The sequence below is a fragment of the Phragmites australis genome, chromosome 1, assembly GCF_958298935.1.
Source record: "Phragmites australis chromosome 1, lpPhrAust1.1, whole genome shotgun sequence".
Classification (NCBI taxonomy): domain Eukaryota; kingdom Viridiplantae; phylum Streptophyta; class Magnoliopsida; order Poales; family Poaceae; genus Phragmites; species Phragmites australis.
Window position 1 is genome coordinate 47203558 of NC_084921.1, and position 26350 is coordinate 47229907.

At 39.9% G+C, this 26350-nt stretch overlaps 2 protein-coding genes and 1 pseudogene across 3 annotated transcripts; all 3 read right to left on the bottom strand.

Annotated features, from left to right (window-relative positions):
• Positions 1–7287: 7287 nt before the first annotated feature.
• LOC133923391 (protein FATTY ACID EXPORT 3, chloroplastic-like) lies at positions 7288–13074 on the bottom strand. 2 transcript variants are annotated; one of them, XM_062368706.1, is made up of 7 exons: positions 12678–13073; positions 11935–12325; positions 11581–11748; positions 8841–8887; positions 8703–8740; positions 7758–7844; positions 7288–7633 (listed from the first exon to the last, which is right to left on the bottom strand). In XM_062368706.1, exons 1-6 carry the CDS (start codon positions 12924–12926, stop codon positions 7760–7762), a joined length of 978 nt encoding a protein of 325 aa, XP_062224690.1. In that variant the 5' UTR covers positions 12927–13073; the 3' UTR covers positions 7288–7633; positions 7758–7759. The 2 variants fall into 2 exon arrangements, with proteins under 2 accessions (XP_062224690.1, XP_062224697.1); XM_062368713.1 differs by lacking the exons at positions 7288–7633; positions 7758–7844; positions 8703–8740; positions 8841–8887 and adding an exon at positions 9036–9257 and having other exon boundaries at positions 12678–13074.
• A 1316-nt stretch (positions 13075–14390) lies between these two features.
• LOC133885489 (probable galacturonosyltransferase-like 3) lies at positions 14391–17976 on the bottom strand (annotated as a pseudogene).
• A 415-nt stretch (positions 17977–18391) lies between these two features.
• Positions 18392–24780, bottom strand: LOC133885499 (methionine--tRNA ligase, cytoplasmic-like). The gene is made up of 13 exons (XM_062325223.1): positions 24734–24780; positions 24439–24679; positions 23141–23221; positions 22881–23051; positions 22281–22346; positions 21534–21602; positions 21041–21157; positions 20404–20627; positions 20230–20320; positions 20060–20128; positions 19516–19607; positions 18999–19062; positions 18392–18712 (listed from the first exon to the last, which is right to left on the bottom strand). The coding sequence occupies exons 1-13, from the start codon at positions 24778–24780 to the stop codon at positions 18608–18610; spliced, it is 1437 nt and encodes a 478-aa protein (XP_062181207.1). The 3' UTR covers positions 18392–18607.
• Between the last annotated feature and the right edge of the window lie 1570 nt (positions 24781–26350).

Here is a 26350-nt window from a genome sequence, read left to right on the forward strand (position 1 = left end):
GCCTCAAATACTTTTCATTAGTTGTCTCGCCATTAACTTGCAGTTTGGACAGCCCTTCCTGTTTCACTACGGCCTTTACATTGTTGCTAAATATAATTATTGACTTCTCTCTATTAATTAATTGTCCTGAGCACTTCTCATAACAATTTAGAATGCTTTTCACCACCCTTGCATTTTGTCGATCAGCTCTGATTAATAAGAGAGAATAATCTAAAAAAAATAGGTGGGTTAAGCTTGGTGCACCATTACAGATTCTCACCCCCTGAATTCTTCCTTGTTCCTTTGCCTTATTCATTGTAGATGAAAATGCTTCACCACAAACAACAAATAAATAGAGTGATAATGGATCGACTTGGTATAGGCCACGATGTGGAACTATCACCCTTGTGTAGTCACCATTTATCTTTACTATGTACTTCACTGTTGTAATATATTTCAGAATTAGATTAACCCAATTTCTATAAAAACCCAGTTTTAACATAATTTTCTAGAGAAAATCCCATTCAACTCTATCATAAGCCTTACTCATGTCCAGCTTGATCGTAGCAAACCCCTCTCTTCCATTTCTTTTGTTTCCTAGGTAGTGTGTCGCTTCATAGGCAACTAAGATATTATCCAAAATTAATCTCTGTGGAACAAAACACTTTGATTCAACGAAATAACTTCAAGGAGAATGCATTTCAAGCGGTTTGCTATTACTTTGGCTATAAATTTGTACACTACATTGCACAAACTCATTGGCCTTAACTGCTTTAAATTGGTAGGATTTTTAATCTTAGGAATCAAGACAATATTTGTATCATTCCATGCATTAGGCATTTGACCACCTTTAAGAATCCCTAACACTTCATTTATTATTTTATCTCCCACAATATCCCAGAATCTCTTTAAAAAAGATAGCAGGCATACCATTTGGACCTGGAGCTTTCAGATCCCCCATTTGATCTAGAGCCTTCTTTATTTCTTGTTTAGAGAACTCCTTCAACAGCAATTCATTCATATCACTAGTCGCCTTTGGTTGCACTGCATTTATAAAGTCACAAGTTGTATTCACTACATTAGAAGAGAACAACTGTGAGTAATAATCAACAATGTAATTATTTAGATTAGGAAGTCCTTATACCTATGAACCACCCTCTTTTTTCAGTTTTTTAATTGAATTAATTCTTCTACATTCAGAAGCAAACGCATGAAATTTTTGTGTATTTCGGTCACCTTGTTGGAGCCAATTGACATGCGTTATTTCCTTCTGATATATTTTTTTTCCTCCAATCCATCTAGTTTATACCTTAAGTATTGCTCCTTATCAATTCTGTCTTGGGAAACTTGTTCTCTTCGGCACTTCTCAAGATCCTCTTTCCACTTTTTTGTTCTCTTCTCTAAGTCTCCTAAAATATTCATATCCCAGTTTTTCAGTTCATGCACAATATCACTGAGAGCTTCCTAGACTGTATTATGTCCCACAAAGCCTGCATCATTCCACGTATTGTTAACGATTGTTTTACAATCATCTTCTTGTAGCCATATTGCTTCATATTTGAAGAAATTTGCTTGTATTTTTCTCCTGTCATCTGTCACGTCCAAATCCGTAATCACATAATTAGGCATAATTATGCTTCTTAAGTATTATATTTAATTTTATATGATTTTATTTTGTAACTCTAGAGCAATTCATTTAAAATCATTCGGATGAGAGAAACTAATCTGAGAGAGAAAAGAATAAAAATCGCATTGAAAATACTTTGTTCTCTAGCACGTGGGCTCCACCAGAGTCGGCCAACCATCCCTCCCTCTCCCTCACGTGCAACCACTTTCTCCCACCCTCACTCCCATGCTCAACTGGCCAAAAAAGCAAAGGGGCAGCTACCCTCTCCCTCTCCCTCAAGCACTCTCTCCTTCTCCCTCAAAATTCCACCTCAAGAGGAGGAATCGAGGTGCGCATGTGGTGTCTACGCGATCACTAGCTCGTAAGCTATCCATCCCTCCAATTCATTTTTGTTTTTCTGAAGGATTCGAGCCGGTTTTGATGTATTTTGGTGTTCATTGTTGAAGCACAAGAAGCACCGATGTTCTTCCTCTTTCCGAGCTTTCTTCCTTCAACCGACGGTCCCCAAGCTCGATAAAGCATCTTGGGTGAGTCCCCTAGGCATCCATGGCAAGAATCCGTATTTTGGTTGGATAAATTTTGAATTTGGAGTTAGGGTTGTGAAGTTCATGAGTTCTTGAGGTTTTGGACTAAATTAAAGGATTTGGGAAGATTTGAGTTAGGAACCGTATTGCTAGGTTGATGAGTAAATTCTAGACTCTCTAAACTATCTCAAACATATCTCTCTTTGGATTGGAGAAGCTCGCAAATCAAATTGGTCATTTTTCCCCACGAAGAACAGCTGTTCTGGAAAGTCCAGAGACTCCGCGAAAATTCGCGGATACTTCCCAAAAATGTGGAGTCTCCGTACAAATTCGCGGAGGCTCCGCAGTTACTGTTTATCAAGCGATGTAAGGCTTGCAAAATTCATAATAAATTCTATGTAGCTCCAAAAATTATGAAACTAATTTTGTTGGTTTTATAATAACTTTCTCTACCTATTAAAAATGCCCCCAGCTGTTAAATAATTAATAAACGTTTTAGGATGAATTAATTAGGTTAAGTCTTTATCAATTCATGTTCATTCTTTACAAGTCCAAAATTGATGAATCTAATTTTGCTAGTCTTCTTATGACTTATTTTAACTGAGAAAAATGATCATGCATTATAAAGCATACTTTTCATAACTTTCTTCATATGCATATAGTGGCATACATTGTTGCACTTCATTCATGCTCATCATTGCATAGGTTTTTGTTTAGTGAACGAAGAACCAGCACGTGATCCAGCCGTGGTTGAAGGTGACACCAACCTTCCCGAGTTCTGTGAGTGTTGTATGGGGAGCATCAGACGGTCATCTGAGCAGCAAGGCAAGTATCTAAGCATATTGCACCATTTGAATGAATTGTGGAGTCTAAATTGATAAATTATGCTTTATGTATGTTTGCATGTTTAGTGAGTCAATATCGGGTCGATATGGGTAGAACTTATGTTGATGTATGATCTCTACCTTAACTTAATGATGAATCTGTATCCTTGTAACATGGGCTTCATATAATGTTGTTAATATAAAAGTAATATGAGATGCTTAGCAGTGCATAGGTCACCGGTATAAGTCGAGTGGTGGACAGTTCCATCCCTCGCGAGCTATAGGTTTACTTATGGTTTATACTGCAAATATTGATGATGGTTGGATGAGTGGTGAGGATGAGACGAGATGTGGGCGGTGTTAGGGGTATCATCTGCCTTGGAGGTGGTTCTCGAGGTAGTTCGGGGAGGGAGCCCGGATACCGTAGATCGCTTTGCATCGATTAAGCACTGATCGTTAGTCGTCGTTGGCTTAAGCACTTACCGTACTCACCACATGCTGATCTAATGGTAAGGTAAGTCGAATACCTCTGTAGTTGTGATTATTTGGGCCTGAACATCGACGGTGTGAGCAGGCGGGCTTGTAGAGGTATCTAGTTTGCTCCGGGAGTAGTTTTGGATACCTCCGTGCTGAGCGATGCATGTATCAAATAGTTGGGGCTTATTGGGAAAGGTTTTCATAAGTACCCCCTTGTGTGCACTTTAGCGAGTGGCACAAGCCAAATGGTCCTCGTGTCGTGTGGGTAAAAGAGTATCCCCTGCAGGGTGTTAAAATATTTTAAAATATCGCACTCTCGGTCATGAGCATATTTTCTATTCATGCGCACCATCGTAGAGTTTCGTTGTGGGTTAATGGTGGTATGGGTGATGGTTGGAAAATGTTAATGTTGGCTCTGTTATATTACTTTGGTTCCTTTTACACTCTTGTAACAGTTGTTGGATTTCAGTTTATGTTGGTTAAATATAGGTGCTCACACATATGTCTAGGTTGCTTAAGCATATTAAATGTACTTAACCTTATGGCCGTTTCCTTGCTAATAGCTCAATGCATGATTCTTAGAGTCGGGTTATTTATATGTACCCTATATGGATCAAGTCTTGCGAGTACCTTCGCACTCAGCTGCTCTACAGGTTTTGCATGTGAGGAAGAAGTGTTGTTTGGCTACTTCACGCATGCCAAGGGTGGTGGCGGGCATTAGTAGTGCATCCTACTCAATTGGTGTGCTTTTATGATGGAGCCTAAGGGTATATGACTCCATCCTCCTTTCGTTGTATAGCTTTTAGTCTTCCACTACTTAGTTTCCTTTGGATGTTTAGGAGTTGAGCATGTTTTAGTCTCTCCTAACTTTCTTTTGCTGTAAATTGTAATAATTTGTTGCATGCTTAAGAACTGTAATATAATATTAATCATCCGCTCTTTCTTAACCTTTGTTGTGATGTATATGTTGGAAAGGCATGTGTTCCGATCTTATGTACAAAACACGTGTCGAGACTACTAGGATGATATTCTGGTTAATCATTAAGGTTGTGAGTATGAATAATGATCCTCCTAGTGATTAGTTAGAATATTATCTGGACGGTTCCTCACATCATTATACTATATCTCTTCTGTATATACCACCAATGGTCTATGATCTGAATGGTAATGGTCCCCGTGTATAACAAACGCTTTCGAGAATCTCTGACACCATTCTTGATTGGCCACCACTCTATCTAACCCCTCCTGTATATATTTAGCTACTTGATGATTGTTGTTTCTCCAGGTAAACTTGACTCCACTGTATCAAAGATCAGATAAGCGACAGAATTCTAAAGCTTCCCTGAAGCTATCCATACATTTTTGAGTCCTTGGAGTACCACCCACCTTTTCAGGCTGGAAGATTATTTTGTTAAAGTCACCCAAATAGATCCACGACATGTCTTGTTGGTTTTTCAAAATTCTCAACAGCTTCCATGTTAATTCCTTTTTGTCTTATTTAGCTTCCCCATAAATTCATGTCAGTCTCCACATAAAACCATCTTCCTCCTTTATTTCAGCATCAATATGATATTTGGAATAATTCCTTAGGTCCAAGTTGATTTCGTTTCTACAAAAGATTGCAATGCCTCCAATTCGCCCATCACAATCCCTTGCAAGCATTTTTGGCATTTTCAAAAGTCACCTAAACCTCTCCATTCTCTTCATCGGTAGCTTTGCTTCAGAAAGGAAGAGAATGTCGGGAGCCACTTTCTTCTGCATTTCTAGAAGCCCTTGAATTGTCGGTCGGTTCCCTAGGCCCCAGCAGTTCCATGCCACAATTCTCATTTTTGCTCGTTGGATTATCCCTGCAGTTCGTGTTCCCTTTCTTTCTTTCTTTTTTTGGTAAGTTGTAAACCATCAAGTCACCATTTTTGTCATTCATATCTTCCAATTTGTTTAAATCCATTTCTTCTAGAGAGAAATCTTTCATCACAACCTAAGCCTGAGATGTGTCTCCTTCCAAGAGTCCCACTATTGGGCCTCTATCAATTTCTCATTAGACAATGGCTTCCTCTTTTTTAAACTCAAACTAATTTTCCCATTCTTTTTATGAAATAGTCTTCTTGTAGTTAAGGTTCTATCATTTATTTCCACCTTCACTGGTGCCCTTTCCTCACCATCATCTTCAGCTTGTTCCTCTTTCTTATATCTTGATTTAAAAGGAGAGGTTACCTCTTGTTCATCGCCTTGTCGGGAAGGATCACCCCCGGAAAAAAACCCTAAATAGTTTCTCTTGGGAGAGTCTTTTTTTTTGCGGACCTAACATTTGATCATTAGCTATAGTTGGGTAGCCTCTCTTGCTGTTTGAAGAGGAAGTTTGACTTTTTTTTCTTCTTCTTATCATCTGGCGTCCTTAGCTTCTCACTGTAGGGTAGAAAATCCTGAGCATCTCTTTTTCCTAATGTTGGACACAACAACTCCGAGTGTCCAATTCTATTACAACTAAAGCAAAAGAATGGAATGTCTTCATACTACAAACCATACCTCTCCTCCACACCCCTGCTTTTTGGTGTGATTGTAATCCATCTCATCAATAGTTTTGTGATATCTATGGCTATTCTCGTCTTGAGTGTAGACCCCCTTGGTTTTCCTTTTTCATCAACATCCAATCTAATCAGTTTAGGGCTGATCTTCTTTGCAATCACTTCCCCCCACTTCTTGTTCATCAGTTTGAACAGGAGGTCTAGTACTCGAACCCACACCTGGAGTCTGTTAAAAACCATCTCTATTGGTCTCTTTGTCGGGTCCATCTTCTACAAAACTACTGCATGCCTGCCGACAATCCAAGGAGCTCCATCAACGACTCTCTCCAGATCTTGTTTTGACTCAAACTCTACTACAAACATATTGTCTCCAGCAGACCGAAATGTCAATCCTTTTGGATTTCCCCATGCTGGTTGCAGTGCAGATGCTATTGTTTGGATATGGAGTATGTTTATTGCAAGAACTTTGCCTACCAGCTCCAAGTTCTCGGCTTCATCATTGTCTAGAACCAAGTTGAAACTCTCTTCTGTGAGATTTAATCTGCTCAAAAGGTTTTCTATCTGCATATACTTTTCTATTTCAGGTCCTTTATTACCTTCCCTGCCTGGATTTGCCTTACTTGGATCCATCTTCTCTGTTGCTCCACAGAACTTACGCTTTCTTTTTCCTATTCCTCCCACGCAACCAAGACTGACAATGTTGACACTCTCGCACAACCGAGACTAACAATGTCGATAGCAAACACCAAGGGCGGGCAAAAACTCAAAGGTTTCCCTTTGATCGTCCCGAATACACCGCAACACTAATAGATTCAGTTCACCAAGATGCGAAGAGGAATCACTTCCAAAACTAAAACCCACTCCTGTATCTTTTCCTCGTCTTCCGCCTCTAGGTCGATGCAGCGCTCTTCTTGAATCCGCAACAAACTCCCAATCGAATACGATTAGAGATCCACACAATGAGATTTCTAGATGAAATGCAATTTAGGAGACATACGCATCAAGCGAATATATTACAAACAGTGTAAGATCATCTTTAGCCGATACTTGAAAATTTTCTCTCATAATACTACTACATCTCATAATACTATTACAATATCTTCTCTTTTTTTTTCTTCAGCCGCTGCCTATTTCTCTCTCCGATCGGCTTCACTGTAGCGTCACTATATGGATAGAGACTCCGCTTGAGCTCGTTTGCTGGCTGCTGAAGTACGGGCTGGAGTTTGTCGAGCTGCTGGAGTCGGCCTCAAGCAGCGTATAGCTAAATACAATCTAACAAAACAATCGCCACCAAGTATAACTGAGGACAAGCAGCAAACTACTGAAAAGGATGCTGTTGAAATTTTTAGCCGATTTCACTAAATATTGAATGCGTTACAGTACAGCTACTTTGCATGCAGCAGAAACACTAAACAACCAGGTACCATCATGACCTTTAGAGGCCATTTCTTATTGTTGTTCCAGGCTATCGTCTATATTACATGAGTAAAGGAACAAAGGAGCGGTGACCACGAGGGACGAGTAAGCAGGCGATTCTTCTGAATCCATGTCACCGTACACAGACACCCCAAAGCATTAGGGAGAAGACGGGGTTGCCTGGATGAGCTGAAGGAAATCGAAAGCAAAGGGCCATAATCTTCCAAATCCACGTTGCAGTAATCATCTGATCATTCAGTCCTGAATAGTACCCATGATTTAACTAGTTAAGTTATCAAAGTGCACGGATCATGTAATAGTCCTATAGTCCTAGGGAGAGCACATGAACCAAGATATCATTATGTAAATCAATGTTGAGTATTACCATTAGTTCACTGTATCATTCTCCCTGCTTGGATCTTTGTGGCCACCAGTCGCAATGCGATATATGTAAAAGGCTGCCACTGTCCCACTGCAGCACAATTCAAAATAAGTCTCACATATAATAAAAGAGTTTTATGTTACAATGAAAAATGGCCGTAGTGGCTATACAAGACATGAAAAGCTTAAGTACTGAAAGATAAGGGAACTCATTTTGAAGGATAAAGACAAGGGAATTGAAACATAGTATTCAAGTCAAGGTACCAGATGTTTAAGTTGATGAAGTATATACATGACCAACTATCAATAACATTTATCTAATGCTTGACATCAACTATCACATATATCAAGCTTTTAAAGAAACATTCATCACATTTTAGATTTTAGATGGATAATGGTATAGACGTGCTATAAGGCAACTGAATTCCTAGCAGGAAAATTTGTGGAATACACAAAAAAAAATCAAAATAATGTATCTACAAGTCAATAATGAAGTAAACCTCCGTTTCATAGTCACATTTTTCAGATATAACAGTAGCGGAAGGCAGTAGCTTTAAGTAGTACAGAGACAGAATATCAATGGATCAAGAAAGACAATCCATTTTTACATGATAATATGGTTAGGAAGGATAATGGAGTGGCAGTATAAATTGTGAAGTGATCTATCAGAAAATCACAGGTTACCAGAAAGTTCAAATGCAAATGGGTAGGAAAATTTTCACATCCATCAAAAGAAAATTTTGTATACTGAATTGCCCCTTCTAGTAACAGAAAGTAAGAAACTAAAAGACATTTTTTGAGTCTGGCAGACAAACAGAAACGCAGTTGCAGGCACATAAACATGTGATGAGCCCAAATAATATCATCATAAATCGCTACATGTTTCTATGAGGGTAGAATGAGAATACTTCGATGTTCGATCAATTAAAAAGGTTAAATGTGTACTAACCTGAGGAGAACCATAAAAATATTTGGGAACCAGCCAATCTATAGGAAAAAAAAGATAAGACAAATTCAATTATGAATGTGATAACAAGGGAACATCATAATTTAGAGATACAGTTACTTTAAATGCTAGAAAGTTTACCTGGAGTAGAACTAACAATTCCCTGAAGAAGATAACAATAGCAATTGCTGCATGCCACAAGTCAAACACGTCAAGAAACTGCTAGCTAAAAGCATAACAATCTTATGACCTATCCAGCACCGATACGGATACGGGGATACACCATTTTTCAGAAAACCCAATATGCAGATACGTTTTACTATTTTTTTAATATTTTTTTATTAAAAAAACAGTAATAAGTTACTCCCATGTTCTATTACATAACATACTTAAAAGTCTCGATTTAGAACATATTAAAGGACTATATTCTACCCGCAAATTGGAGAGGGATTGCCCTAAACTTTCCAACTCACCAGGTAATTACAAAAGCTCCAAACAAGAAGTCGAGTAGAATGGTGCTCTGCAACGGTTTCATAGATATTCAGCTCAACACCGTCACTGCAATCACCCACACAACAACTTGACATATTGGGAGCTTCAAGTTCTACAGGATTTGCATCCTCTTGTATAAGCCAATACTACCAAAAGCGTGATCCTCAGTCCCCACAGCTAAGAGTTGACCTCCATAATCAATCACTTTTATAAAATTTTGTACACTAAACATGATCAACCACCACGGAACATCAATGGAACCATGAGTACATCAAACAGCACTAGATTTTACAAAACGAATTGAGCACAGTGCACAAAAGGGCAGATCCATTTCAACTCTAAAAAGCGCACAATAATACAATAAGGGCAATCCCAACCTAGCCGGACGCACAGACCCAACATTCCCCTAACCGCTTCTAATCCTAGCTGGGAATCCCGATTCGCAAATTCCTTTTGGCCGCTGCTGGAGGATGAAATCCACAATACGAGTGGAGCGTTGGCAAAAATCAATCGACATGGAAGGTTGATTTTGAGGGGGGAGGGGGTGACGCTTACTCTACTCGTGGAAGTAGTTGCCCTGAAGGCGGTAGTCAAGGCGGTCAAGGGCCTGGCCAATCTCCCGAATCCAAAACCCCACTGCGTACATCGCTTTCCCCAAGCCCGCCATCTCCCCGGGCGGCAGCGGCAGCCAAGATCGTGAGCGGTGGCGAAGCGGTGTGGCCTTGTGTTTGTTGGCGCACGTGACCTTGGAGATCTGAGATCTCGAGGAGGGAGGGGAGCAAAGGCGAGGGGAAGGGGAGGCAGAGAGCCAGAGAGGCTATAGCGGAGACTGGCGACCGATCGGGTAGGAGAGGAAGGCCAGAGACGGCGACTGGCAGGTGGTGGAGGGCGTCGCCGCCAACATGTTCATGACTGGCGAGAGGAAGGTGTGCTAGCGGTGGCTAGCGAGAGGGAGGCGGTGTGGTGTTGAAGGAGCAGAACTGATAGTGTTTGGATTCGACTGGACCGGAGTTGGAGTCGAAGCCGAAGCCGGACTGCTACTGGGCCAGGCCGTATCCCAAAGGTATCCACAAAGTATCCAAGAGGTATCTGTCATTTTCCGATTTTTTTTTTAATACTCTGTGGATACGTATCCAAGCCATATCCGTATCAGATACTGCGTCGAATACTAATACGGTCGACTCTGGGAGTATCTGTGTTTCACAGCTTATGACTATCACTTATCAGAATTCAAATGACAATTTGATAAGTACATCTTGTTTCTCGAGATGATAATTAAATGTGTGCTGAATCGAGCATCATTTATATTACGCAGCCAAACAAATGCAAACAACTAAACCATCATTACGGTAACATCATATAAAAATTGCATAGCATGTTTAATGCGAAACAGTTGAAAGCTTGGATGTGATGCACCTATGATAAATATTTTTGTCTTGTGACATCAAAATAGATCATTGTAGAAATCTTGTTTAATAAACTTAAGATACACAAACAGGAAAAATGGTACTTTTGTAACGCAAATGGAAAACATCAGAATATGGCGATGAACTTAGCTAGCTGTGGTAGCATAAACTTTAATCAAGTTCAAAACCATAATACTAAGGATGGATATTGAATTGTAGAATGGTAGGTCAAGTTTGGACAGACCAAGAGCACTTCCTAAATCCCACATGAATAGGAAACTGGAAGTTAAAAATGTTCATCTGTCCATACCGCTATTAGTTTTACCACTAAATTAACCTAAAATATTTATCATAAGCTACACAATTTAAGATGCAGTGCATACAAAATCTTTTGAAATTAACCTCTATTAATTTTGTTGTTGGATACATGAAAGTTTGATCCTGTGTTACAGTAACCATTGAAACAATTTATAGCTGGAAGCAGCCACTGAGTTTACTTTTATCATAATTATGAGAAATCTGATTAGTATGCATAATGGAACAGTGGACATATATCACCTCACTAGGAAAAAAACCTATCAAAACAGTGGATTTTGAACTCTCTTATAGCACAAGATTTTAGGAAGAAACATTAAGGAAGCTATGCTTATCAAATTGGCATAATTAGGTGAAAATAATAGAGCACAAAATTTACAAAAAGCACAAAAAAATTATAACTTATTAGTGGAGAGAACAAACAGTTTGTGGAATCTAACCTTCTGAGTTTGATACTTCCACCGATAATCCTTCTATTTTATCTTATATTTATTATATTCTGTTTATGTTGAGGTTACGAACCTTACAAGCACGTTGAATACGCATATACAACATGCATATCAACACAAGTTAAAGACCACAAGTATGCTTCTCCTAAGGCTCTTATAATCATGAAAAGCACATAAAAACTACAGCAAGGAAGAGATAATGGGTAGAAATGAACTAACCCGCTTGCCCTTTCAATAGAAGACGAGGCCGACGACCTTTTCTTTGTAATCTCAAACTTGAGATACCCAGAGCCAGCAATGCCAAGCCAAGAACAATACCAAAACGAAGTGCAGAGGTACTTCCAGTCAACATGAAGTTGAGGGAACCCCCTACAGCAAGAAAGGTACCTACAGGAGACAACACAGGTGCATGAACAACTTTAACCAAATGCTAACAGGGCAACAGCTAATTGACAATGCAACAGATGATCTATCAAAGACATTTTTTCCCACAGTGAAATAAGTTTGTCAACACTCAGTGTGTGAAATGAATTGTCGTTGAAAATTCCACCAATGTAGAGCACTTTTACATACCGAAGGGAATGCCCACATGATAATCCTTATACTGTGATGGCCAACTCAAACTGCCAAGAGCCCTGAATGTCTCGGTGATATCCTTGATTGAATCTGGGGAGTTCTGAGCTGCCATCATTAGATATTCCTGTCCCTCCTGGCGAACCTCCGTAGCCATCACGCTGAGGTCCTTCTGGGCTTTGTCTGCCTGGATCTTCAGCTTCTCTGAGGCTTCCAACAGCACCTCCCTCGTCCTCTTGGAGTAGACATCATATGCCTGCATTGAAAGGGCCTGCATTCGCAGGGCCTCTGCCTTGAACTGCTCCAGCATTACCTTCCAAGCTTCCTGGGCCTCCTCGGGCTTTATCTCGCCGTTGCTGTTATCCTTGTCATCCCCCACCTCTGAGCCCTCCTGAATCAAGCAGTAGAATAGATAACTTGAGCACCAAAATTCAGCCACGAAATCATGAAATTTAGCATAACAAATTGACCCAAAGACCGTAAGTAATGCAGTAATCGCAATCAACATCGGCGTAATATGACAAAGATGTCGCATTGGCAATACTCTACGCATTACATTCAGGACAGTCAAATAAAGCACCTGAATTAACAAATTTGTCAAAACACGCCAAAAGTTGTGGCGTCGACCAACTGAAACTGCGCAGATCAGATAGACACAAACAAAACAGACACGCCTGAAAAAGAGGCAATCTCGCCGCTGGAAATAGCAACAAGCGCAAGGATCTCGGAGAGGGTTGACTCACGGTTTCCTCCCCCGCGAGGGCAGCGACGACGCGGCGACCCCGGAGTGCGCCCCTCCCTGAGAGACAGTGACCGGCCGAGACCGCCCGGAGCGAAACCTCGAGGCGGCGTCGAGAGGCGGAGAACGAGGAGCGCGCGAGGCGTAGGGACGGGGCGGATGCGAGGGGGTGGAAGGCCGCCGCGCCCGCGCGGGCGGGCTGGACGGGGCTCGGGAGCGGGGCCGCTACGGCGTGGACAAGAGATGCGGCCATCGGGAAGGGTGGGGCGTCCGCACCCCTTCGGGGAGGGAGACGGGACTCGGGAGGGTGGCGAACTGGCGACTGGCGAGGGGCAGCGGTGGAATGGAGCAGACGGCGGAGGCGGCGAACGGCACGAAGGGGGAGTTCTGTGGGGGTTTCTTGGGGGTCTTTTGAGGGCTGTTTGGTTCAAGTACTAAGGTTGCCAACATGTGCTATAATATTTTGTTAAACCTAGTTAAATTAAGGTTAGACAGCTAAATTAAATGCTATAAGTCAGATCATGTTTGTTTTAGCTGGGATCGTGGAAAACAACTCGTAGATTATAGATCGTAAAAAGTCGAAGGTCAAAAATTAGTAGTTGTTTGGTAACTTAGATTATAGGAGGTTGGATTGCTACTTTTTAATATTAAAAGTCTGTAATGCTCTTAGTTGTTTTGGATATCCTATTTATTTCTTTGATCAGACTCGTAGAATATTTATAAAAATAAAAATACTTAAATAAATAGCAAAAGATACATTATCTATACAAACTTGAATTTTTTATCCATACAAATATCCTCTAGGGGGTTGGTGAAGATAGAGGCGTACTCTAGGTGTCGCCAAAACATGTCGTTGAAGTAGGAGGTGAGGTTGGTGTGGAAATACTCGAGGGTGTCGAGGGTGGATGTAGCGAAAATGATTTTATTAGGGTATGATTTGTGATTTTGGTGATTAATAATAATATAGTCATTGTGACTAACATGTTTGTCAAGAATATATGTTTGTAAGTCTCATGGATACAATACATGAAAAAGTCATCGCAGTCGGGACAAAGTTTAATTGAATTGGAGTAGTCCTAAGAGAATTAATCTCACCGGATAGTCCGATGCAAAGAAGTTTGTATTCACCGGAACTTTATGTTCAGAGACTGTTAGCCTCACTGAAAAGCCTGATGCTATATGTGTTAAACTCCCCGAAATATTTCTGGTAAATGGGAGAAGACTGAGGACCTCACAGGATAGTCCAATGATCTGCACTGGATAGCACCGAAATATTTTTTGCAGAGAAGAATACAAATACAAAGATTGAAGATCAACCCACCGGAAGGTCAGGTGCTTGGTTTATACTCACCGAAGTATAGCACCAGAGTATTTCTTGCAGAGGCGACTGCAAATATTGAAAAATAAAGAACAAACTGCGGGACAATCCGGTGCTTGAAGATTAATGCACCGGAGTATTTTATAGAGAAAAAGTGGTGCGGTCTGGCTCAAGATAACTCACAGGAATGTCCGGTGATATATTTGAAGGCACACCGCAATATCTGGTGTCCACAGAGGCTTTGAGTGGAGTTCTCACAGCTAGTTTTTAAGTTTGTACTTATTGGATGATCTAATATTAGTAATATTGTCCTCACCGAATTATCCGGTGTTAACAGCTTTTCTGAGCCATTAGAAAAATAGCTAGTTAGCGGGTTTGAGACTATAAATACCCCTCCACTTAGACATTTGACGTGTGACATACTGTTGGAGTCTAGAAAAAGCTCATATACAGTTAAGAAGATATCCAAATCAACAAGGTGCTTAAAATGATCATCCAAGACGATTAAACACAAGACTAGAGAGTGTTTACTACTTATAGGTCTAGAGTGAGTTGTAGCTAAGTGCTGCTACTTGAAGAAGAGATCAACGAGTGATCCTAACTTGTACAAAGTGATACATTAGCGTCTTGGAGTCTTGGTGACTCGCCGGTATCTTGGGCTTTGGTGGCTCAAGCTTGTTGATCCTCCGACTTAATGTGGAGCGACGGTAAGACATGTGTATAGGGATGCAGAGACCCTTGCCTTGGTGGCTCAAACTCCGAAGTGATCACGACAGCAAGTGACCGGAAGAGAGGTTAGTGATGAGACTTTACCTTAGTGGCTTGATGGCTCATCGTGCTTAAGACCTTATCTTTGTGACTTGGTAGCACAAGAGCTGTGACAGGAAGAGACTTGGTGACCGGGAGCATATCCTTTATGAAACTCTAAAGTGGACTATGGATGATATTCATGCCATTGATATCATGGGATAAAAATCTCTTGTACCGAGTTTGTCTCTCTATCTTATTTACGTTTCCGTATTTACATACTTACAATTTATCTTACTAGAGTGTGTTGCAATTCTCTTAAGCGGTAGAGTAGCATACTAGATAAACCTAGATCATATTTATATAGAAATTAAGATAAATTTATCTTGTGAAATTTTTGGAGCCATTTAGTTTAGGTTTCTAAGTATCCTAATTCACCATCCCCTCTTAGGATGTCATCATTCCTTATAGTGGCATCAGGGTCGAGGTCGATGGCTAAGAGGCGGGTTACATCATCCACGAGGAGGAGGTCGGAGTCAAGGTAGAGGACGCAAGAGATAGAGTGGGGAGGAGGTCGACGAGGTAGGTGCGGGCGTAGTTGAGAGGCTGGTCGAACGCGCGGTGGACTAAGGAGGAGATCTTGCTACAGGCAATGAAGCGGTGAACATTGGCAGGGAGCATGGGGAATGCCACGACAGAATGCGGTGTGCTGGGGAGGCCGAGGAGGCGACAAAGTGGGAGGCGATGGACTCCAGGCAGGCGGCGTGACGGAGCACGAAAAGGACGCCAGTGAGGGAGCCTCGTAGGTAGGTGGCGTCCGGCGTCATCGCGATGTGGATCGTTGGCGCGCTAGCGTAGGCCATGTCGTTGTGGAATGCCAGCGCCTCTCGGAACTCCGGCAGCTCCCCGCGGTGAGGAGGACCACGTGGTCCATCGGGTGGGATCAGTGGCCAATGGCAGGGGTGGGTAATTTTGAGCCAATTTTGATGAGCAGTTCAGTAAAATAGAGTTTCATAATCTATGGAAAGTTGAGGGAGACCAGCTTATTGGATTGCAACAATCCAGGATGTGAATTGTTAGAATCTACGGTAAAAAAGCTGCTTGTTTGTTTCAGCTTGGGATTCTAAAAACTAGAATACACAATTTCCAACTGAAATAAATAGGGCCCTAGCCATCGAGGAGGAATTACACATGGGGTCCTAATAGCAATTTTTTTTTACCATAATTATAACTACAACTAAATGGTTGTTTAAATTGGTTAAACCTACCTAACTTTAAACATGATAAAATGTGACAAGCTGTGAGAACCAATCAGATCCTTATCCAGTTTTCTATCAGTCGGAGTCGAGCGGGCGGGTGGGCAAGGTTTGTTTGTTGCGTGTTGGGTCTGCTATCGGTGGTGCTTTTGCCAGGGATTTCTTTCGGTTTCTCTCCTTTGCTTTCGACTATATTTTGATTTTTGAAGTGCCAGGACAAATTCTTTGGGACCGTGAGACAACGCTCGAGCTCCTCATCATCCGTCCGTTCGCATCTAAAAATTTTGCATCGTCAAATCGGCATAATTCTCAAACATCGAATTCTCACTGTGCTAGTTCATTTTGTTTGCCCACTTCACTCCAGAAGACCTTACTACTAAAAACTTTTGTGAAACTCTAATCTAACCACATATTCTTTAATCTAACATCTAGACTAAAGAGCATAGAGAAAGAGAATGCATATATCATTACAGAAAAAAAGATCTTTTATAAACCTCGATATTATAGAATTAGCTACTCTTCGCTCCGGTCAAGCCGCTGCTCGGGGAACAAACTCGTTTATGTTCTTGAGAGGTTTTCTATTTGATATTTCTGTGTGCTTTTATTTAAAACTGTGGGGCCCGTAGAATGATGTGGGCATATGGCACGCCTGACCCTCAATTGCGAGTTGAGGTGTCCACCCGGGGATACTGGAGAGGAAACACGTAGCTCACTGGAACAAAAAAACTTTAGGGGCGGTAAGGATCTCTCCTTGGACTCCCTAATATCGTTTGAACCTAAAGTACATTATAATATAAGAGATATAAAATTTAGTAGATATTTTTTATGTATTTAGATGAACAATTGATGTTTACAATGGAGTATCTTCTTAGGTAAGGATTCCGGTTTCATAAGAAAGTAAGAATAAGTAAAATAGCTCATACCAAATACTCTAAAAGAGTAAGAGATATGTCGCTAAATTGCAAATATGTGCATATATTACTGTGTTAGTGAGATGTTTGTCTATAGGTTTAGCGCAATGCGAACTCGGGGAGCCAAAGGAGAAAATAATGTGGATGAAAATGCCTTCCTCTTCGCTTGAAAACACCATAAAGACCAAAAGCATAGACTAACCTTTTTTCTTCAAGGCTGTATACTAACCACCACCCAATGAATCAAATGATTCCAAATCCGATCAACCACCTGTCTGTCTTTGGTGTTGATTCGGCTGTCCCTCCTCCGATGGCCTCTCCAGCACCAGAGCGAGTGGGAACAAATGGAACGGCGCCTAGAGATAATGTACTAGGTTTGTCTATGTTAGTGTCTTCGAGGACTTAGTTGATGCGAAGGTCACCTAGAAAAAAAATCCAAATTACCCATCTAAACTACTTTAGTGTTCAGATAACCCCTCAAACTTTAAAATTGTTTATTTAACTCCTGTAACTTTAAATATCGGATCATAAAACCTCTGAAGTGATTTTTCTTAGTGGTTTTGCTGACGTAGTGACGATTTTACTTACATAGCAGCCCACGATGTCATATTTTTCTCGCTCACCTCTCTCTTGTCAGTCTCTCTCTCCCTCCCATCGTCCTCTCCACTCAAGCTGGATGACTTAAGCCATATATGATGAGCTCAGCCAATACCCAACTATCTCGGTTCAAAAATGCGAGAGAGAGAGATAACGTGGTAGTCACATGGTAAAAACAGATGGTGTAGTAACCATGTCATCAAAACCGCTATTTTAAACCACTCTAAAGATTATGTAATCTGATATTTAAAGTTAAAGGGTTTTAATATACGGGAGTTACTCGAACACTAAGAATAATTAAAATGAGTAATTTAGATTTTTTTTTTCCTAGCTAAAATATAAGCTATTGCAAGTTACAATTCAAGGTTTCAAGTCCTAGATACTTGATAGTACGCGGATGTAATCACCGCAATAATAAATAAAAAATCAGAAAACAAACCACAGCACCATTGCCTGATCTCCAACATCAACCATGTGTCGCTGAATCCCAGAACTACCAAACCCAAAGAAACAAAAAATTTGTGCCTCAGAGCGAAACCTTTGTGAAGGTTGAGGGGTCAAAAGCTAACAGTCAAAGGGTTCATCTGTTCCTTTTGGTTCAAGAAAAGCAAATGGTGGATAAATCTCGAGGTAGTGTTAATGTGCCGCAAAGAAACAGATTCCAAACATACAATGCCTCTGGCAAACTGTTACGGTGAGACACCAGATGCAGGAGATGCAAAAGGAGCTCCACAAGAAAGAAATCAATGCTCTAGTTCCATGCTAACTCTCCAACCAAGCAAGGCATTGGTTCTAACTCTACAGTAATGAGATACGTGGTCCTAAAAAGAGCCACCAGTAAGAAAATTTGTCGTCCCTACTCTCTTCAGTCTCTTGCCCAACACAGAACTGCGCGCACCAAGGATATTTGATTTTTGCGTGAAGGTATACATTAAAAAAAATCTGTGCATAGCCACTAGTAAAAAATTGCTTACAGATATTAGAAGTCTTCTGAAATTTAGCAACACTTAATATGGGCAAAACAATATGCAAGGCAAAATGGTACAGCCACCTCGCATGTGTTTTAGTACGTCAATGTGTGCAATCAACACGTCTAATGAGCTGCTCACTTAATGTTCGCGTTTGGAATTGAAGATCTACATGGACCAGCTGATGTAGTAAAGGGTATCCCTTTGAATGTTGCAATTCCATTCTCGTCAGTACGAAGATGCTGGATGCATATTACAATGAAGTTAGTGACGAGTTGACAACATGTACACCAATAAATATGCAACATCATTCATCAAAGAATAACAAAAATGGTATTTGAATTGTCTGTATGTGATGCCTGAGTATGCTAAGTTAACAAAAGGGGACAAAATTGATTGAATTTATCCAAACCATGCTGGAAGGACAACAAACCTTTGAATGATCAATAAACGGGGGAAAAGGTGAATGGAACATCATATGACAAGTGATATAACATCAAACAAAAAAGGCCACTGGTAAATGTGTACCGGTGTAATCTTGTCCAGCTGCTTTTTCTTTGGATTTAGAACATCCTCAGGCTTCCCGACGAACCTACATGTGAAAGATAATTTAATCGAAAACAAGTGAAAGATAAAAAATTGGTAAACAATATCTTTGTTAAATATGCAGGCCAAATACAAATCATAAATCTAGAGGAACAACCTAGCGAAAATTGACAAAAGTATTAAACTGCGCTCTTTAATTTCAAAAGTGTCCACAACCACGGCAAATTCTTTATGCTACAAAACACCATGTGTCTGAACCAAAATGCCAATCAAGCTGAATTACAATTTCCCCCTAAAATGGTAATAGAAAACCTGTTACCTGAGTTCATTCAGATTACACTTCTAAGTTCTCTACTGTTCTTATGAGAAACTCAGCTTGTACAACTTGTATACATGTTCATGAGTACAAATTGGGACAGTTAGACAGAATAAATGCTATATAGAACCGCCCAAGCAAGTCTTCGAATAGAAGATATCGCGTCTATAAGACAATTCTTACCCAGCAAATGAAATGTGTTCTCCCACCTTGGCTCCTTCTGGAGGAATCAAGGGCTCCACAACTGTAAGATCTTGAGTTGAAGCACACAGGACCTGGCCATATGATTAATGCAAAAAACAATATCTCGAAATGAAAACCTCCCAACAACAAAAAGGCACTTACTGTTTGGACCAGGAGTTGAAAAACTTTACAAAGTTCAATGGTACTACTTTGCTGACCAAATAAAAATGCTACTGTGTTTCGATAGAACACAAGAGATGTAAATGACTAAGTGTCCCACTTCAGAACTTAAACTACCTGCCGAGAGCTTCACATTAGAATAAACATTTATAAAGTAGTTTGTTATTTTCTTATGCTATATTAATATTTAAGTTCAGTGCATAGGGCCTGGCTATGTACAGCAGACATCAAGCCAAGCTTGAAGCTTGTATTCCTCCATGGTAGTATTTTGGGAAAAGTTGATAAACCAATTAACCAACTAATAGTTACATTTCAAGATGTTTTGCTGAGCTATACAAACGCAACTACAACAGACAGGGCATACCAATCCAGCAGACATGACATCCCGCAGCTTCCCAGGCTTCACATTCGTGATTAAAACAACATGCCGATTCTGAAAAGGAAATGCAGGTGTTTATAACAAAACACAGCAACCTCAGAGAGAGCAAAATGGTTGAGAGTAATTCCAGTTCCTTCGTGCTGCTAACTACTCACAACAAGTTCATCCGGGCTGTAGTATTTTGCAAGACCACTAACAACTTGACGCACATTGCCATCTCCCAAATCTATCTCCTCCACCAAAAGGCTGCAACAGAATGTTAGATTGAAGACTAAAACAGAACAATTGAGAAAAATTCGAAATGTTACAAAAGTCCAAATATACAGAACCTGTCAGCAGATGGGTGCTTCCACGCTTTCCGGATAAGGCCAACCTGTATATTGAGGATACTGATATTGCACTCCGAATCCTTCTCTGCAGTTTTCTCTGGAGCCTTCTCTGCAGCTTTCTCTGTTGTTTTTCCTGTAGACTTAGCTGCTACTTTATTTTTCTCACCAGAGTGTTTGTCGTTTTTCGCAGCATTAGGATTCTCTTTATCTTCAAGAGCCTTACTCTAGTGTCAAAACAAGAAAGGATCGACAACTTATCTAAAAAAGGACAACTTTACAGGAAAGTAGTCTCAATAAATGGTGCTCGAAAATGAAATCAGCATTGCTATTCCAAAAACTGTAAACGATTAAACACGTCATATATCCTAGTACAAAACAATAACAATAGGAGATTTGCAGTCCATCTAATTCTGCGATGGACTGCACATGTAACTACATGAATCACAAAATTGCAATGAATTTGAATATGCAATACTGAGGCCATAAACTGGTGCAAGAGAAGAGATGAAAATGCAGAAAAATAATAAAATTACACTCAAATCTTTACGGCAGCATGAGCCGCAAAATACCTCCCAAAAGTACTGGCCCAGAAGAGCTGATAAGTAATGAGAATTTGTATAATTACAGAATAAACTACCTCCCCTGCAGCTTTCTTGGAGTCAGCACTTCTATTTGATTTGTCAGAGATCTTCTGTCCTGAAACTGCTTTCTTCGAACTTGGATCAGCATCTCCTTTATCGGCTTTCTTTGGATGCTGTCAAATAGAATAAGGAAATGGTATGATTACTTTGGTGATCTCAACACAATCTTTTTTTCAAAGAACATTTTGAAGGCAACCAAAAAAGGAAATGTTAGGTTATCGTCTTAGCATTTCTCTGCGGATAACATTTTTCCAGCGCCTTCAGTAGCATAGAAGTGGTTTTGAAGTCACTCAGATCATATAATTAGGTAAATTAACAAGTACAGGATTTATCATACCAAACACATACATGAATTTTAAAACTATAAACAGCAGCAGCGTATGGTTAACTTTTCATAATTTCCTACTGAATTTGAAAGCTCATATAATAATGAAATTTGAACCGAGAATATAATATATTTCCAGGGCACCCCCCGGAAAAATTACTTACAGAAGGTGGATCAAAGACGGATTTGGTCACATTTATCTTTTGCAAAGATGTACCAAAATCAACAACGTTCTGCATCAAATAGTAGAGATTAACATGAGATCCTACCAATGAGTGTTACCAGAGAAAAAAGATGGTATCAAGGAACTAGCATCCTGTTAATACAGATGGCCTTTCTTTCTAAAAAAACAAGAGGTTTCCATCATCACAAAGTCACTGATACATTATAGAGATCTGCTAGGAAGCATGTAAAGCAATAAATAGTTACTTTTGTAAGACATTGTGAAGACATTAGAATAACATGCCAATGCAGCCCTTGTGTACTTAATATAACGTAAAGCACTAGTTGATTTCAAAAGGTATAACAGATAGCTCTGTCAAAGTGAGATGAATCAGCTCTCGATATCAGATAACGCTGACGTTTTACAAACATGGCTCATTCTGATTCTAAATATCGGTGGGACAAACTCCAGAACTGAGAGGAGGGCATCTCTGAAGTGATAATTTGATATTTTAGGTTAGTCAACAGTTCAAGGATACCACCATAGAGTCCGGGAAAGCAGGAATGAAAATGTAGGCCTTGTTTTCAACTCTAGTTGAGAAGAAAATATGTAGCTCGGAGTAACAATAGAACCATGACAAGAAGATTTAAATCCATTTGATTCTTTTGTTCCATAGAAAGAGCATATATTTCATGTTGACAATATATAGGAGCAAGTTAGTAAATAAATAGAAAGATTCATCTTAAACCTGAATGTGGTCCATCCACCGCAATACATGTGGATATTTCTGCGATTCATTGTTGCTAATAAGACTCTGAAACAAGTAAAACAGTTAATTTGGAGTTAACAAATTTGGTAATATTTCTTAATAACATAAGATATAAGAAAAAATAAGCAAATAGTATCCAATAGAGAGTGCTGCTATATGTACTACTACAGATAGCTCTGCCATTTGTAGTACTCCTTTACAGCCAGGGGATCAAATGACTCAAATTACTTGCCTCACTTATTACGAATTAAAAGAGGCAAAACACCTGGTCATATTGGAGTTGTACAAATGGGTTGTATGTGAAGTATTTCCCTCCAATAAACATGTATATTTAACACTAAACCTTACAAATTCCACTTCAGAAAAAAAGACTATTACTCCCCCAGTTACAAAATAGATGTTTTCAAGACTTTAGAAGGCGTGGAGTAAAATTTTTTCCAATCTAAAAAGTTATATCCAGTGGAGACTACAAAACTGTCTACATGAACATCAATTTAGTAAGAGAGGGAGTACAAAATAAATAGCAAATTTGACATCTGATGATGGTTGCACAAATGGGTAAAGTTACATCATACATACCATGAAATCTTGTACAGTTGCAAACACAACAATATCAGCAACTGATGGTTTAAAACCATCACACAGTAGTACAGACTTCTGGGACAAATCTTGATTGAGATTAGCAAGCAATGTATGCTGTTTTCCATTGTTCCCAGCAAAATCGCTGGAAAATGTTACCCACTTCGTCACCTATTAATGAAGAAAAGGAATACATGTGTCAGTACATAAGCAGTAGGAAGTGGATTTGGTGTACAAAAATGGAAAAAAAAAATCATTACCTCATCCTGAGATGTGTTCACAATATGTGAAAACAGGCTCGCAATATCACTCTTTTCGATACTTGTATTGGATATAGTGTTCTGTAAAATCAAGAAAATAAATTAGTAACAATTTCCAGCCAAAATAATCAACCTGCGCAAATAAAGGTTTTCGTTTAAAATCTGGGCAAAGTTTATTCAAATAAACAAGCAAAGTACAAGCAAGAAGCAATAATAGTTACTGACTTACAATACAGTATATCGAAGAAGAACACAAGTATTAGTAGTCATAAATGTTGTGCATTGTAGAGTAGATGAGTTAGAGTTTAGGAGCATCCAGAATACACATGATAGGTGATGCAAAACAAAGTTAACCAGTTAGCACTGTACCAAGCCATGAGCAGGTACCAATTCAAGAGATGGCGCGAAGCAAGCATTATCATAATCTACTATGAAGGCATGTAGCAAGTGGGATTTCAAGCTTCATTTCCGTGTGACTAAACTATAGGCCCTGTTTGGCACAGCTGAAACTTATAAGTTTTTGCTAAAAAAAACGGCTTTTGCTGAAAGCTGCTTATGACTTAGGCCAAAAACTGTTGGTTTTTACGAGAAATTTTTAAGTTCTTAACATACTAACTTTTTAGAAAAGCTACTCCCAACCAACTTATCAGCTTTTAGTTCATTTCATTAGAAACTAGCTTTTCAGTTTTTCAAAAAACAGCAATAAGCCAATCTGTTTGTTTCAACTTATAGCTTCTGAAAAGCAGAAAACAGCAATAAACTGTGCCAAATAGGACCTATATCAAGTTCTAGTCATATAGAAAACAGTAGCTCAAACATTGTAGCTAACCAGGCTGTTCAAGTCACATGCACTCTTTGCGACTAAACGCCTCTCTTATACTTAGCTAATTTTTTTATTGCAACGCGGTTTGCGCCTGATTTGTGTAACTGACAACATTTGATGCATACGCTTCAGAATTCACACTCCCACGACATGAAATAATTACAGGTTGGTAAACGAATACCTTCCAAACTACATATAATGCACGAAATCGCCACGCCTTAAGAACGACATCACACTAAAATTGCGTTTTATGACACTTAACTGCCGAGACTACTCAGACTTAACTTTTAGTGAACTAATCCACGCCTAAAGCCCAACAAATCCGCATCCGGAAATGTCAGCACGGACCCGTAGCACTACAAAAATTGCCTGCAAAACCTAAGCGCTACACAGCCAAAAAAAAAGGAACTCTTATCGCTCCGAAGCAGCTAAATCGAAACAGAGAGTTTTTAGCAGAGGATTGTAAGGCACTTACCGGATCGATGTTGAGGTGCTTGCAGAGCGCGTAGGCCATGGCCCGTTTGCTCTGCGCGAGGTCCGCCGCCGCCGCCATTAGCACGCCGAGTCTCGAGCACGGTGAGGGGTGGAAAAAGTGAAGAAAACCGAGTCTCCTTGTGTTTGGGCCGTATTGAGGATTTGAGGTTGCGTCCGCTCGGCCTTGGCTTCCACTACTGAGCCTAGATGGGCCGTAACATTTTGCTTTCCGGCAGTTTGGGCTTTAATTATTTTGGGCTTCCTCTGAAGAAAAAGTTATTTTGGACTCAACCAACTCTAGCAATGATGGACCACGATCAGAAGGTGCGTCAGGTGCAGCCATGTCTATCAAAAGAAAACCCCTAAAAAAAGTCTATCAAAAGAAAAAACAAATACAAAATCCCAAAAGAAAATCAAAAGAAAAAAACTGGAGAAGTTTGTATAGCAAATTTTTCTTAGACGAGGTGAAGCTTGTGCGGCTGGCAACTGGAACACGCTCAGTCAAACGCAGCAACGACGGCAGCCTCGCGCTCTCGTTTCGAAGCACAACGTACTGCTCGCGCCGTTGGTGGCGGTTGACAATCTGACGCGAGAATCCCAGTGCCCTGGTGGGCGAAAGTACGAGCCTGACGACGGACTTCGGTTCCCCAGCCACGATGAAGGCCTTCGCACGAATCCGGCTCTTCCGACGTGCCAAAGAAAGGCACAGAACAGTGATCCGTGACTTTCCAATGCTACAATATGTAACCAGTAGCTACAGTATCTCGCTGCAGGTCATGTAAACTAATAAATATTAGCGCATCAACCTGTACAACTGTATAGGCTAAAAATTTAACTTACAATTGAACTGTAGATATTTGTATTAATAATGATTGTATGTTAAGATACATCAGCTATTTATATTTAAATATTAGAATATAAAATATAAATATAATTTTTTTCATAATATTGGAATCATGTTTATTATTTGTGAATAGATCTAATTTATAATTTTCATTTTATGTGTTATGCAAATTGATTTTTATTTGTTTCTTGATTTTTTGAAAATTATTATTATTATTAATGTCGTCATCGTATCTCATATTATTATTATTTTAAATACATTGTAAATTCTTTGATATTATTTTTATGTGATAATCCGTAATATATTTGTGTTTTGTTGTTTTAATTTTGTAATGTTTGATTACACGCATATTTAATTGATATATTTTAATTGATTTGGAAAAATATGTTGATTGCTAACATAACTTAGTTAGAATTTGCTAACGTAATCTTGTTGGACAAAGAGTATCTATAAAAAAAATACAAGGTAAGAAGTAGTCTTGAGGTTGGACTCTATGATTTATTTTTAATCTTCTATATCGTTTCGTTTGGTTGTTGATCCATGTTTACAGTTAGTCAATCAATCAATTCGACGGTCTGATGTTTTGCTTTTTTATGAGATTTTTAGGATTTTTCTAGATTAATATGGAGTATCAAAAGAAGCCTCCAACTAAGTAAATATAAGATATGTACAGTGTTCTATATACAATGTTTCACTTTAAATTACTGCTCATCACGACACATAAATACTGTTTACGGCACGTCAGAGGAGCCAGATCCCCTTCGCGCATGTGTAGCTGACGCCTCACCCCGATACGAGGCCCCGCGATGGCGACGCAGTTCGGGCTCCAACAGCGACGTGGCGACCAGCGTTGGTTCAACAGTGCCGCTCATAGCTTCCATCACCTGCCCTGTGCGCTGATACAGACTGCTCCGGAGCACTGCCGCCTCGTGCTCAGCGACGCATTCTAGAACATGCATGCAGAGGAAACCTAGCTCGACGAGGCCACCGCCACCGGTGAGAGCCGCGACGGCGACACGCGGGCATGTGGTAGGGCCCAGCCGCGCCTGCCCCAGCCCTCAGGGTCAGG